At 40.5% G+C, this 14,740-nt stretch overlaps 1 protein-coding gene across 1 annotated transcript in view; it reads left to right on the top strand.

Annotated features, from left to right (window-relative positions):
* Positions 1-14,740, top strand: part of FBXW8 (F-box and WD repeat domain containing 8) — a 211,775-nt gene that overhangs the window by 34,252 nt on the left and 162,783 nt on the right. The window contains exon 2 of the mRNA XM_073625799.1: positions 13,247-13,351. Coding sequence (XP_073481900.1) covers positions 13,247-13,351 — 105 coding nt within the window. The remainder of the gene's footprint in view (positions 1-13,246; positions 13,352-14,740) is intronic.

The following is a 14,740-nucleotide window of genomic DNA, read 5'->3' as shown; positions in this document are numbered from 1 at the left end:
GTGTAATTTATGCTTGTATGGTGAGCCAAGGTATGTGGCCAAGCTGTGTAAAAGTCTCGCACTTTTACTCAGGAGGAGTAGCAGAATGTATTTTGGGGTGTCATTTTTTGCTATGTACATGCTACGTGTTGGAAATATCTTAAAAATGGACAACTTTGTGTTAAATGAAAACGCTTTTTTTTTTTTATTTCCACATTTTCCAAAAACTTCTGGAAAAAAATGAACTGTTTAAAAGACTCATTATGCCTCATAGATTATACATTAGGGTATTTGCTTTCCAAAATGGGGTAATTTTGTGGGCGTTTCCATTGTCCTGGTGCTCCAGGGCCTTCAAAAATGTGATAGGTCGTCATAAAATTATTTGTGTAATTTATGTCCCTAGAACACCTGATGGTGCTCCTTGCATGTTGGGGCTCTGTATGTGGCCAGGCTATGAAAAAGTCTCACATGTGGTATCATAATACTCAGAGGAGTAGCAGAATGTATTTTGGTGTGTAATTGCAAGCATGCATACGCTGTGTGAGAGAAATAACCTGTTAATATGACAATTTTGTTAAAAAAAAAAAATATTCAGTTTACAAAGAATTGTGGGAAAAAATTCCAACTTCTAAAACTCTCCATGCGACTTACTAAATACCTTTTGAGATGTCTACTTTTCAAAAAAGGGTCATTTGGGGGTATTTGTACTTCCCTGGCCTGTTAGTGTCTCAAGAAATGAGGCCTTCAGTACATCAGGTGTGATCAAGTTTTAATGATTGGCACCATAGCTTGTAGATAACTTTCACAAAGACCAAATAATATATACACTAATTTGGGTTATTTTTACCAAAGATATGTATTTTGCCCAAAATTTATGGAGAAAAATTACTAATTTGGAAAATTTTATGACAGAAACAAAGAAAAAGGCTTTTTTTCACAAAATGTTCAGTCTTTTTTTATTTATAGCACAAAAAATAAAAAACCCACTAGTGATTAAATGCCACCAAAAGAAAGCTCTATTTGTGTGAAAAAAAAGGACGCAAATTTAGTTTGGGTACAGTGTTGCATGACTGAGTAATTGTCATTCAAAGTGTGAGAGCGCTGAAAGCTGAAAATTGGTCTGGGCAGGAAGGGGGTGAAAGTGTCCTGTAGGCAAGTGGTTAAGGTGCTGGTGGCTGCTCCATTCTTAACAACCGCTGAGTCATCCGCTGACAGCTGATTGTAAACAAAAGGATTACTGGCATTTCAAAATTGAAACAGCGTAGAGTACTTATCCGAGCATGCTGTCCGACAGGTCAGGAAAGGGGGGGAGGGGGGCGCGAGCGGCTCCCTCCTAAACTATACCACACTCCTTCACAAAATAAAGTGTAAATAGACACAGGAGGCAGTTTTTGAAAAGTCCTTTATTAAAAAAAACTAAAGTTTAAAAAAATTGTCCCCTGGTGTAGATTCAGCTCTAATTTTGATGAACGCTGACCACCTACCAAGCAGGAAAAAAGAGGTCTGCTTCTGCCGAATGACCACTCCGCAGCCTGCCGCCGCTAAATAAACGAAGAGGTGGGGTCACCCGGTGATTTTCACTGGGTGACCCTACCCCCTTGTGACGATATTGACACAGCATACCCTAGTTGTTGCCGTCACAAGGGACGGGGACAACCGGTGGCCCCGCCCCTTAGTTTATTTAGCAGCAGTAGGCTGCAGAGCTGTCATTTTGGCGGGAGCCTTCGTCGAGGGCAGAACTCTTCCTTCCTTCTTTTTGGGTCAGCGACTGGCGTTCATCGGCACAAGGGGGCGGGGTCACTCAGTGACATCACTGAGTGGCTCCACCCCTTAGTTCATTTAGCGGCCGGAGGCTGCGGAGCTGCTAATGCATCAGTTAAGGACACGGCCGCTGCCCACTCCTTCACCACCATGTTGTTTAGTGGTTGTTAAGGATGCTGGTGGCTGCTGGTTCCTTAACTATCGAATGACAGGATCACTACTTATTTACTGCATGCATTTAATTATTTCCTTTTGTGAATTTACTTTAACTCCTGTTTTATGCGGTATTTACGGAGTGTTTTTGCTTTATGCAGTAAATACCGCATAAAGCAATAGTGAATTGACAATTTTAAGATCGAATGCGGTATTTGGGAAAACACCTAAATACCGCATGCGATCTGCTTTCGTGAATGGTGCTCTGTGTCTTTAATCTTGGTATTTCTTTTCTACAAAACTAAGGCATCCTGGGAGTGGAAGGGGTTATATCTGGGTGGTCACTGTTTTTTATTTGTTTGTCAGTGTCCAAATACTCCTGTAGGTGGCAGTATACCATATTCTCTGAATCCTGTGTCTCTCAGTGAACTCCAAGAAAATAATTTTATGTTAAAGGGTAACTCCACTTTTGTGTGCAAAAAGCAAATAAAGAAAAAATAATATAGCATATACAATTGCGACACAAGTCATATTGTGATTGAATGTTATTAAAAATTACTTTTTCTTTTCAATCTGCAGCTCTGTGATTTTCTGTAAAATGCAATATGGCTACATGGAGGTGTTCTGTACACACCCCCCAGAAACATTTTCTGCTTGTGTGATTGGCTCACTGATTTTACTAGATGTCTGCACTAAGATACAAGTTAGATATCAGGCATCCCCTCCAACAAAAATTTCATTTTTTGGCCCAAGAGCAAAATCTGTGGCGGAAAACTAACACTGCACATCACCCTGAACACACCATCCCCACCGTGAAACATGGTGGATGCAGCATCATGTGGTGGGTATGCTTTTCTTTAGCAGGGACAGGGAAGCTGGTCAGAATTGATGGGGAGATGGATGGAGCCAAATACAGGGCAATCTTAGAAGTAAACCTGTTGGAGTCTGCAAAAGACTTGAGACTTGGGTGGAGGTTCACCTTCCAGCAGGACAACGAAAACTGAAAACCATTTATTATTTTCCTTCCACTTGACAATTATGTGCCACTTTATGTTTGTCTATCACATAAAATCCCAATAAAATACATTTACATTTTTGGTTGTAACATGACAAAATGTGGAAAATTTCAAGGGGTATGGATAATTTTTCAGTGCACTGTATATGCAGGTTTTAGAGCTGCATATGCTCAGGCAGGGATGGGACAACATTCCTCTCCTAAAACTCCAGCAACTGGTCTCCAGTTGCCAGACATTAAGACCCCATACACTAGAGCTGCACAATTAATCGTCAAGAATCGTTATCGCGATCTTGACTAAAGTGTTTCACAATTCTTTCTATGCAAAGAATTCTCTCTGCTCTTCTGAAGCCACAGCCCTCAAAAGAAAGGAAGAAAAAAACCGGGCAGTCTGCCAAGAAACAAAACATTCTTTATCAGTTGAACTTAAGTATAAACATTGTAACAATTTGTCAATGGAATAGACTTCCTGTGTAAGTTAAAAAAGTTTAACCACTTAAACACTAAACCTTTTTCTGACATTTGTTGGTTTCAAGTTAAAATCTGTTTTTTTTTTGCTAGAAAATTACTTAGAATCCCCAAACATATATATATTTTTTAGTAGACACCCTAGAGAATAAAATGGTGGTTGTTGCAATATTTTATGTCACACTGTATTTGCGCAGCGGCCTTTCAAATGCAATTTTTTTGGAAAAAATTACTTTAATGAATTAAAAAAAAAAAAAGAAAATCTAACCAGTAAAGTTAGCCCTTTTTTTTTTTTTTTTTTGTATAATGTAAAAATGATTTTACGTCGCGAGAATCGTGAGAGAATCGATCTTTTTAGTCTAAGCAAAAAAATCGTGATTCTCATTTTGGCCAGAATCGTGCAGCTCTACCATACACACTATTAGATTTTCTGCAGATTTTTGTCTTCAGATTTACTAAAACCATATAATGAGGTCAAACCTTAACGAGTTTCAATTTTTATGCAATCAGGCAGGCTTTTGCACTACGTGGATTTGGTCAATCTGAAGATAAAAATCTGCAAAAAATCTAATAGAGTGTATAGCAGTGGTTCTCAACCTTCCTAGTGCCGTGACCCCTTGATAAAATTTCCCAAGTTGTGGGGACCCCTAACAGTAAAATTATTTTTGCTGGTCGCGTTTGCTGGCACAGTGGCGGCGTTTGCTGGCACAGTGGCAACAATTGATGGGCACAGTGGCTGCACAGTGGGACGTTTGCTGGCACAGTGGCTGCGTTTGGCACAGTGGTAACAATTAAAGGGCACAGTGGCTGCGTTTGATGGCACAGGTGGCAACGTTTGCTGGCACCATGGCGACAATTTATGGGCACAGTGGCTGCGTTTGGCACAGTGGCAACAATTAAAGGGGTCAGTGGCTGCATTTGATGGCACAGTAGCTGCGTTTGATGGCACAGTGGCAACGTTTGCTGGCACAGTGGCAATGTTTGCTGGCACAGTGGCGACAATTGATGGGCACAGTGGCTGCCCTTGGCACAGTGGCAACAATTAAAGGGCACAGTGGCTGCGTTTGATGGCACAGTGGCGGCATTTGCTGGCACAGTGGCGACAATTGTTGGGCACAGTGGCTGTGTTTGATGGCACAGTGGCGACAATTGATGGGCACAGTGGCGACGTTTGCTGGCACAGTGGCGACAATTAATGGGCACAGTGGCTGCGTTTGGCACAGTGGCAACAATTAAAGGGCACAGTTCCTGCGTTTGATGGCACAGTGGAAGCGTTTGCTGGCACAGTGGCGACAATTGATGGGCACAGTGGCTGCATTTGATGGCACAGTGGCGGTGTTTGCTGGCACAGTGGCGACAATTGATGGGCACAATGGCTGCATTTGATGGCACAGTGGCGGCGTTTGCTGGCACAGTGGCGACAATTGATGGGCACAGTGGCTGCATTTGATGGCACAGTTGCAGCGTTTTAATGGGGGTTTTTTTCTGATTGTTTCAGTTTGTTTGCGCCCCCACCACTGATTTATATATAAACGTTGCGGTTGATTCCTCAAAAGTGGTTATTCCGTGCCAGTGCTAGATACACAAAGTGTATAGCTTCCAAACATGTATCTAGCACTGGCACGGAATAACTACTTTTGAGGAACCAACTGGGACGTATATATATATATACGACGTATATATATATAAGAACACCTGTGACTTCTGGTAAGTCAGACACACAGGAAAAGCTGACAAGACAACATTTTTTTTATTATGGAGATATATATATATATATATATATATCTCCATAATAAAAAAATGTTGTCTTGTCAGCTTTTCCTGTGTGTCTGACTTACCAGAAGTCACAGGTGTTCTTATATATATACGTCGTGTATATATATATATATACGTCCCAGTTGGTTCCTCAAAAGTAGTTATTCCGTGCCAGTGCTAGATACATGTTTGGAAGCTATACACTTTGTGTATCTAGCACTGGCACGGAATAACCACTTTTGAGGAATCAACCGCAACGTTTATATATAAATCAGTGGTGGGGGCGCAAACAAACTGAAACAATCAGAAAAAAACCCCCATTAAAACGCTGCAACTGTGCCATCAAATGCAGCCACTGTGCCCATCAATAAATATATATATATATATATATATATCTCCATAATAAAAAAAAATGTTGTCTTGTCAGCATTTCCTGTGTGTCTGACTTACCAGAAGTCACAGGTGTTCTTCTTCTTCAGCAAGTTTCGTTGCCTCCCTCTTGGTACACTCGTCCGCAGCAAGCGGATTTCGGTGGGTGTACAAAGATGTCCGCTTGCCGACTTCTAAGTCTAAGCCTTACTGCGGACGAGAGTACCAAGATGGCGGCGACGGAACGTCACTTCCGTGTAGTCCCTCCTCTCCAGGAAGTGACATCTCGCTGGCCGAGACGGACGGACTCAGGCAGGAACTTCGGGTCTGTCTCGGCCAGCATTCGCGACCCCCTGGAGAATGGGCAATCGACCCCCCAGGGGGTCGCGACCCCCAGGTTGAGAACCGCTGGTGTATAGGGTCTTAGAGTGTTGTAAAAGAAGAGGGGATGCTACACTGTGGTAAACATGGCTCTGTGTCCAACATTTTTGGAACTGGAGTACTTTTCCTGCTTTTTATTGCCCTGACCCAGCTTTTTGGATTAGTGTTGCTGCCATCAATTTCAATCTATAGAAAGCACAACATTTTTCTCTAGATGAACTCTATAAAGTGTCGAATAAAAATAACCATAAATAGGTGGGAGTCCTAACACTTCACTTACTACGTAGTGCAAACTCAAATCATGACTTAGGAATTTTTTTTCATTCCCAGTTAGCAGTAAAAGTTTTTTTTTAGGTCTGAACGATTGAAAAAGGGGAAAAAATCAGTTGAGTAAAAAAGTAAAATGAACAGACTGCTGCATCTACAAAGCACCAAGTAGTCATTTGGAGATCAGCCAAATGTGTGGGTTTTCACTGTATCATAATAAATCTAACATTATTCAAAGCTTCACGTTAATCTGTATAACAAGAATATTTTGCTGCTGAAAACTAGTCTAGTACATAATCTTCCCAGTTTTACTTGTTTGTGTATTCCAGCTAGAATCACAAATTTAACAGTTCAGTCAGGTAGCGTATGAAAAGAAACTGGATGTTTGTACTTGGAGTAACATTCCCCTCTGGGTGACCTGCTGTGTTTCCCCGAAAATAAGCCTGGGTCTTTTATATTAATTTTGGATACAAAAAACACACTAGGGCTTATTTTCAGGGGATGTCTTATTTACGGTATGTACAAAAAAGTTCCTCCCCCTGTCAGCTCAGGAGTCAGCATTGTGACATTCTGTAATCCCAAAAATAAACCTTTGTTAAAGACTTTGTAAAATTATGTAATCCGTTCTGTAAAAAAAGATTATATAATGTACAGTGTGTCTTCTTGTGTAACTTTATTGTGGAAAATTCCTTATTTGCAGCGCCGCTGGGCACTCACGTGACCCGCCGGGCTCTTCTTCCCTGCTCCGAATACTGCAGAGAGAGAAGCGGAGATCCCCACTGACGTCAGCCCACTTCGAGCACTGTAGAGGGAGAGGCTGCTGTCAGCTGGGAGGAGAACAGCTCCCGAGGGTCAAGTGAGCTCCCAGCAGTGCTGTAAATGAGGTGTCTTCCACAATAAAGTTACATAAGGAAACACACTGCACGTTTATGTAATCTTTTTACAGAACGGATTACATGATTTTTACAAGGACTTTAACTAGGGCTTATTTTCGGGGAAGGGCTTATATTGCAGCCATCCCAGAAACTCATGCTAGGCCTTATTTTCGGGGGAACAGGGTATGTACATTACAAGGATTTTAACTAACTTTGTTTCAGATTCCTACCTTTTTGTTCTTCTGAAGAAATCCCTGTGTGTTTGTCTGTGTCCATGTGGGAAAGTCAGTCTAATTGGAATGGTTTCATTGTTATCAATCAGCTGTGTGCCTGCAGGGCTCTAATGAGGAAAGCTGCTGGGTCTGCATCCCTTTAGATGTGATTTCCTATTGGAAGTATCTCACCAAAAGTTCATTTTTTTGCTCATCTGACCAGAGCACCTTCCCCCACATGGCTTCTTGCAAACTGCAAATGGGACTTCTTATGGCTTTTTTTTTTTTTTTTTTTGAACAGTGGCTTTCTTCTTGCCACTCTTTCATAAAGGACAGATTTGTGGAGTGCAGGACTAATAATTGTCCTGCAGACAGATTCTCCCACCTGAACTGGTGTTCTCTGCAGTTCCTCCAGAGTTACCATGGGCATCTTGGCTGCTTCTCTGATTAATACTCTCCTTGCCCCAGCCTGTCAGTTTAGGTGGACGGCCATGGCTTGGTAGGTTTGCGGTTGTGCCATGCCGTGAGATGTTCAAAGCTTGGATTTTTTTTATAACCTAACCCTGCTTTAACCACTTCAGCCCCGGAGGATTTACCCCGTTCCTGACCAGAGCATTTTTTGCAATTCGGCACTGCGTCGTTTTAGCTGACAATTACGCAGTCGTGCGATGTTGTGCCAAAACAAAATTGACGTCCTTTTTTTTTCTTACAAATAGAGCTTTCTTTTGATGGTATTTGATCACCTCTGCGGTTTTTATTTTTTGCGCTATAAACAAAAAAGACCGACAGTTTTGAAAAAAAAAAAGCAATATTTTGCAATATACTTTTTGCTATAATTAATATCCCCCAAAAATATATAAAAACAAATTTCTTCCACAGTTTAGGCAGATATGTATTCTTCTATATATTTTTGATAAAAAATCGCAATAGGCGTATGTTGATTGGTTTTGCGCAAAAGTTATAGCGTCTACAAAATAGGGGATAGGTTTATGGCGTTTATTATTATTTTTTTTTACTAGTAATGGTGGCGATCTGCGATTTAAAATTTTTACATTTTTTTAAAATCGGGGTTGCGACATTATGGCGGACAGATCGGACACGTTTGACACTATTTTGGGACCATTGACACTTCTACAGCGATCAGAGCTACAAATTGCCACTGATTACTGTATAAATGACACTGGCAGGGAAGGGGTTAAACACTAGGGGGCGATCCAGGGGTTAAGTGTGTTCCCTGGATGTGTTCTAATTGTAGGGGGGGTGGACTCGCTACAACATGACAGATCACTGTTCCCGATGACAGGGAGCAGTAGATGTCTGTCATGTTGCTAGGCAGAACAGAGAAATGCCTTGTTTACATAGGCATCTCCCCGTTCTGCCTCTCCTTGCCGCAATTGTTGGCCGCCGAGTACACCCTTTTACCTGCCTGGGCCATTCTGCCGACGTAAATAGGTGTGCGGCGGTCGGCAAGTGGTTTAACTTCTTCGCAACTTTATCCCTGACCTGTCTGGTGTGTTCCTTGGCCTGCATGATTCTGTATGATCACTAAGGTTCTCTAACAAACCTCTGAGGGCTTCACAGAACAGCTGTACTTATACTGAAATTAAATTACACACAGGTGGATTCTATTTACAAATTCGGTGACTTCTGAGGGCAATTGGTCCCACTAGATTTTATGTAGGGATATCAGAGTAAAGGGGCTAAATACAAATGCACACACTTTTCAGATATTTATTTGTAAAAAAATGTGGAAACCATTTATCATTTTTCTTCCACTTCACAATTATGTGCCACTTTGTGTTGGTCTATCACATAAAATCCCAATAAAATACATTTAGGTTTTTGGTTGTAACATGACAAAATGTGCAAAATGTCAAGGGGTATGAATACTTTTTCAAGCGACTGTACACCGTGTGCACAATTATTAGGCAAGTGAGTATTTTGACCAAATCATCATTTTTATGCATATTGATCAACTCCAAGCTGTATAAACTTGAATGTTTATTGGATTTAAGCATATCAGGTGATGTGTATTTGTGTAATGAGGTTGGGCGTGGCCCTATATCAAGGTGTGCATAGCTATCAGGCAGCTTCTTTTCCTCAGGCAAAATGGGCCAAAACAGATTTAACTGACTTGTAAAAAGTCTTTCAGAGGGATGCAGCACTCTTGAAATTGCTAAGATATTGGAGCATGATCACAGAACCATCAAAGCTTTGTTGCACATAGTCAACAGGGTCGCAAGTCAACGTGTTGAGAAAAAAAAAAAGTCACAAATTAACTGCCAAAGATTTGAGAATGAGCTTGCTGGACCTTTTCGTGTTGAAGATGGACTCAAAATCAACTCCCAAACCTACTGCCAGTTTTTAGAAGGCACTTTCTTCAAGCAGTGGTACAGGAAAAAGTCTGCAGGACAATGCTCCATCACATGCATCAAAGTACTACACTGTGTGGCTAGCCAGTAAGGGCCTTAAAGATGAAAGAATGACATGGCCCCTTCCTCACCTGACCGCTATTGAGAACTTGTGGGCCCTTCTTGGGCCTCTTGCACACTGCAGCTTGAAAAAGCTCAGTACAGCTCTTTTTTTATTTATTTTTTTACTGACCTAAAATACAGCCCATATTAATTGTACTGTGCCTATATAGGCACACAGGTGCATAAACAAGCACTGTGCATTCTTCAGTAAAAAAATAAATAGAAAAATCGCCATTTTTGGTCAGTAATTTAGGCCTCGTGCTCAAAATGTCCATTTACATACTGTGCAGAACAAAAACGTGAGAATGCCTTTTTTGCACAGACGCATATGTTAGAGCTGCACGATTCTGGCTAAAATGAGAATCATGATTTTTTTGCTTAGAAGATAGATCACGATTCTCCCGGCATAACATCACCTTTCACATTAAAACAAAAAAATTGGGCTAACTTTACTGTTTGGTTTTTTTTATTCATTGAAGTGTATTTTTCCCCAAAAAATTGCATTTGAAAGACTGCTGGGCAAATACAGTGTGACATAAAATATTGCAGCAATTGCGATTTTATTCCCTAGGGTCTCTGCTAAAATATATATAATGTTTGGGGGTTCCAAGTAATTTTCTAGCAAAAAATATTGATTTTTTAACTTAGTGGATGTAAACCCAATGTCATCCTTTCTAAACTACTGCCATAGGGGTTATCTATAAGGATATACATGCCTCCTGCATGTATCTTTACCTGTCAAATGTCTCCCCTCTGTCTGTTATGAGAGCTAAAAAACTGCAGATTCTGTGGGTGGGTCTGTTGTCTGGAGCTCGGTGGGTGGAGATGATGATGCCAGTATACTTCCCGCCCACCTCTACACTCCCCTTGTCTCTTGTCCCTTGTTTCTTCTGTGTATTTCTAACATTGAACTTCTGCTGAACTTCTGCTATGATCTCTAACATCCAGTGAAAAGACAGGAAAGTAACCACATGACTTCAGCATGCCAAATCATGCTGAGGTGTGGAACAGCCAATCCTTGCAGAGCTGCTGAAGAAAGGAGTGGGGGGAGGGAATTAAAAAATAATGCATGTCTTAGGCTAGTGCACGAGATATGGAAATCACCTGTCACAGCAAGGGGGAGGATTTGACAAAGTTTTTCTCAGTTTGTCAAGATTTATCTCACTGAACAATAAGAGGATTGCTCAGAGATGGATTAACTCTGTGTGGCAAGACTGGGCTCAAATGACAGGAAATCTTATACTCTACAGTATGATAAAAAAAAAATAAATAATAATTTCAGGTTTACATCCGCTTTAAGAAAGAAGTATCAGAAAAACATTTAACTTTAAGTGGTTAAACTTCCTGCATTTACACATTGAAAACTTGTCAGACTGCCCAGATTATTTATTCACACAGAAGTTCTATCCCTTTGATCTAAGAAGGAAGCTTAGTTACAATGTTTCAAGTTAAAAGACTTGGCAGAATGCCCCAGTGCTTTCTTTTGACAGCTGAGTGAGCAGATAAAGTCTCTCCTCTTGTTTATATAAAAGAATTGGCAACCTCTGCAGGAGAGATCTCGGGGGTGAATCGAGATCATGATTTTTTAACGATTAATTGTGCAGCTCTAGCATATGTGCGAAATTGCGTGCAAATACGTACAAAAAAAGCCTGAATAAGTAGATACTCAAACAGGAGTATCGTGCGCAAGAGGCCTTAAAATTGTAAATTTTGTGTTGGTTTATTATTCTCACTTTAACAGATTTAAATAAACAAGCGAAATGGGAAAATATTTTTTAATTTAGTTGCATAATAATTCCGCGCACTAATAGTTGCCCAATAATAGTGCATTGGATTGACCGAGAGCCCTGTTGTTAAATAAAGAAATAAGTTCTCAAAAATACAACTTGACTAATAATTGTGCAGACCGTATTACTTTAAGCATTGATGGTGCCCATCCAGATGTGTAAGTTGCCCATTTGATATGCACTAATGCACCCCCATGCCATCATTCAGGATTTTGAACTGCGCTCTGATAAGCCAGAAGGTCCCTCCCCTCTTTAGTCCGGAGAATACAGCTCCCATTGTTGCCAAAAAGCATGTCAAATTTTGATTCATCTGACCACAGACCAGTTTTCCACTTTGCAACAGACCAGTTTAAATGAGCTTTGGCCCAGAGAAGATGGCAGTGTTTCTGGATCATGTTCAGATATGGCTTCTTCTTTGCACAATAGAGCTTTACCTTGCGTTGTTGGACGGCATGATCTGTGTTCACAGACAGTTATTTTTGGAAGTATTCCTGGGCCCATGCAGTGATGCCCATCGCAGAATCATGCCTGTTTTTAATGCAGTGCAGACTGAGGGCCTGAATATCACGGGCATCCAATACTGCGTTTCGACCTTTTTCCCTTGTGTGCAGAGATTTCTCCAGAATCTTTTGATGATATGAATTGTAGAGGGTAATATATTGTTAAATCTTTGCAATTTTACATCGAGGAACATTATTCTGAAATTGTTTGACAATTTTTAGATGCGCCTTTCAAATTGGGGGTCCTCTGTCCATCTTTAGCCCGGGTTCACACCTATGCGAATTAGATGTGCGTTTCCGCACATCTAATTCGCATAGCAGGAGAATGTGACCGGCTCCCTATGGAGCCGGTTCACATATTTCCGGGGCGGCTGCGGTGCGCACTGCACAAAAACACTGTGTCTTTGGCTGCGTTTCAGGGCCGAATTCAGGCATAGAATCGGCCCTGATTTGTCCCTGAAACTGTGAACAGGGACGCACAGCGCTCCTGTGCGGTCCGCAGCGCATTATGGTGTGAACCCGGGCTTACTTCTGAGACACTCTGACTCTCTAAGATGCTCTTTTTATACCCAGCCATGATACTAACCTATTGCCAATTAACCTAATTGGTTGCTAAATGTTCTTCCACCTCTTTATTGTAAGTACCACTTGCTTTTTGTTGTCCTGTGCCAATTTTTTTGAGGTGTGTTGCAGCCATCAAATTCAAAATGACCTTATTTTGTATTTCTTAAAATTGTAAGTTTTCTCTGTTTAATCATTTAATATATGTTCCACTATTTAATAATAGATTCCACTGTGACAAAACATGGGTTTAAGAGATTTTTAAGTCCATTGCTTTCTGTTTTTTTGTAGATTGTACAGTGTCCCAACCTTTTTGGAATTGGAGTTGTAATATAAATATACAGCTGCTAAATATAAGAAAGTGGTAGTCAGGGTTGGGCCCCAGACCACATGTAATAGGAGTAGTTGCTTCCTTAGCACCTCCCAGTCATTTTCTTGTAGGAAAAAAAAATTGTGATACATTTAAAAAAACTCAATTATGTAATTGTTAATTTCAGAATAACTCACCTGTAGATCATAGCGATTCTTCAACTTCCTTTCATTTACTGTTTAAAAAAGGTAGCATATGCACTATACAAATCAAGTTAATAGGTAAAATTGCTGGAAGCCTGAAAAAACAACATATGATGCAAACTTTTTTTTAATCCTTACTGGTCTGTTCATATTTTTATTTTCCCCTTTTTCCACAGAATGAAATAAATGAAATCCCTTTCTTTGATATTCAACTTCCATATGAAATTGCCTTAAAAATCTTCCATTACCTGGACAGAAAAGAGCTTGGAAGATGTGCACAGGTATCTGTCTGTTATAACATATAATTGGTGGTGTCAACTTATCTTCTGAATGTGCATTTAACCTTGATTTACCAAAACTGATCCTCTATAATGCCAGCCTCAAATGGAGCAAATTTCTTTGCTGCAACCATAAACAGTGTGGACAGGGGAATGCATCCCCCCGAACAATTGTATTCTCCTAGTGTGGGGGGGGGGGGGGGGAGAGACAGGGGAAGCCTGTGTTAGCGATAATGGCATGTAAAAGCCAGCAGTCTAGTTGTACCCAATTGATCAATGGATAAACTTGGATACATTCAGCCTGCCCATACTTGGTTCAAATCTTGGCTAGAGTTCAAACTGTCTATGGCCCGCCTTAGACTAGACAGTTGCTATATCCTGTAGGACTGTAGTGTGATAGTAGTTTTTTGTTTTTTTATTTATTTTTTAATATTTTTTTTTTTTATTAGGAATATAGGGTCTCTGCTGGAAACCTATTTTTCTAGAGACCTAAATGACGCACTTGGGGATGTATTGGACCAGTGGTTCTCAACTCCTGTCCTCAGGACCCACCAACAGGCCAGGTTTTATGTATTACCTTGGGGAGAAGCAGACTAGAATACTGCAATCACTGAGCAGCAAATTATATCACCTGTGATGTATTTCAGTTATCTTGCAAACCTGGCCTGTTAGTGGGCCCTGAGGACAGGGATTGAGAACCACTGTATTGGACAGAAGCATCTATTTCCATGATAACTGGGATTTTTCACACTGGAAAATTGGGGTGCCAGTGAATGCACATGGATTTTAGCTAGCATTTTACTTGGCTTCAGTGCCACGTGTACTCGTTCAGAATAGGCTTCCCAAACCTTAGCTCTTTTGTAAGCATCAATGCCTCCCTGGTTTTGCTGCAGTTTATCATTTTCACCTACAGTTACAAGTTTTTCAAAGGACTTATGGCCCCTTCCCCCCCCATGCTTAGACTCTGGATAAAAGGTTGTTAGTTTGGTCTCTTTTATAAGAACTCTAGGGCCTCATTCAGAGTACATTTCTAAACATACACTATATTGTCAAAAGTATTGGTACACCTGCCTTTACACGCATATGAAATTTATTTTTTTGGGGAAAATTATTTTAATTTGTTTACAACATTATACAAACACGGTATCATAGATGCCCAAAGAAAAAAAATAGTTACAACAATCACTGGCTCAGATAACTAAAATCAACCCCCCACCTGTAGTGCAGCACCTTAAAAAAATGAGTACAAAATATTATTTTGTTTATGAAAAGCATCCTAGGAAAACGTCAGTATGACAATACCTATGTCACAAAAATCCCACACCATACACGCGCGTGAAATTTTAATGGCGTCTTAGTCCGTAAGGTTCAATATTGATATGGCCCACACTT

Source organism: Aquarana catesbeiana, linkage group LG01 (assembly GCF_042186555.1).
Source record: "Aquarana catesbeiana isolate 2022-GZ linkage group LG01, ASM4218655v1, whole genome shotgun sequence".
NCBI classification, from domain to species: Eukaryota; Metazoa; Chordata; class Amphibia; order Anura; family Ranidae; genus Aquarana; species Aquarana catesbeiana.
The sequence above is the reverse complement of the archived record's forward strand: the minus strand, read 5'-3'. Positions and strand labels throughout refer to the sequence as shown.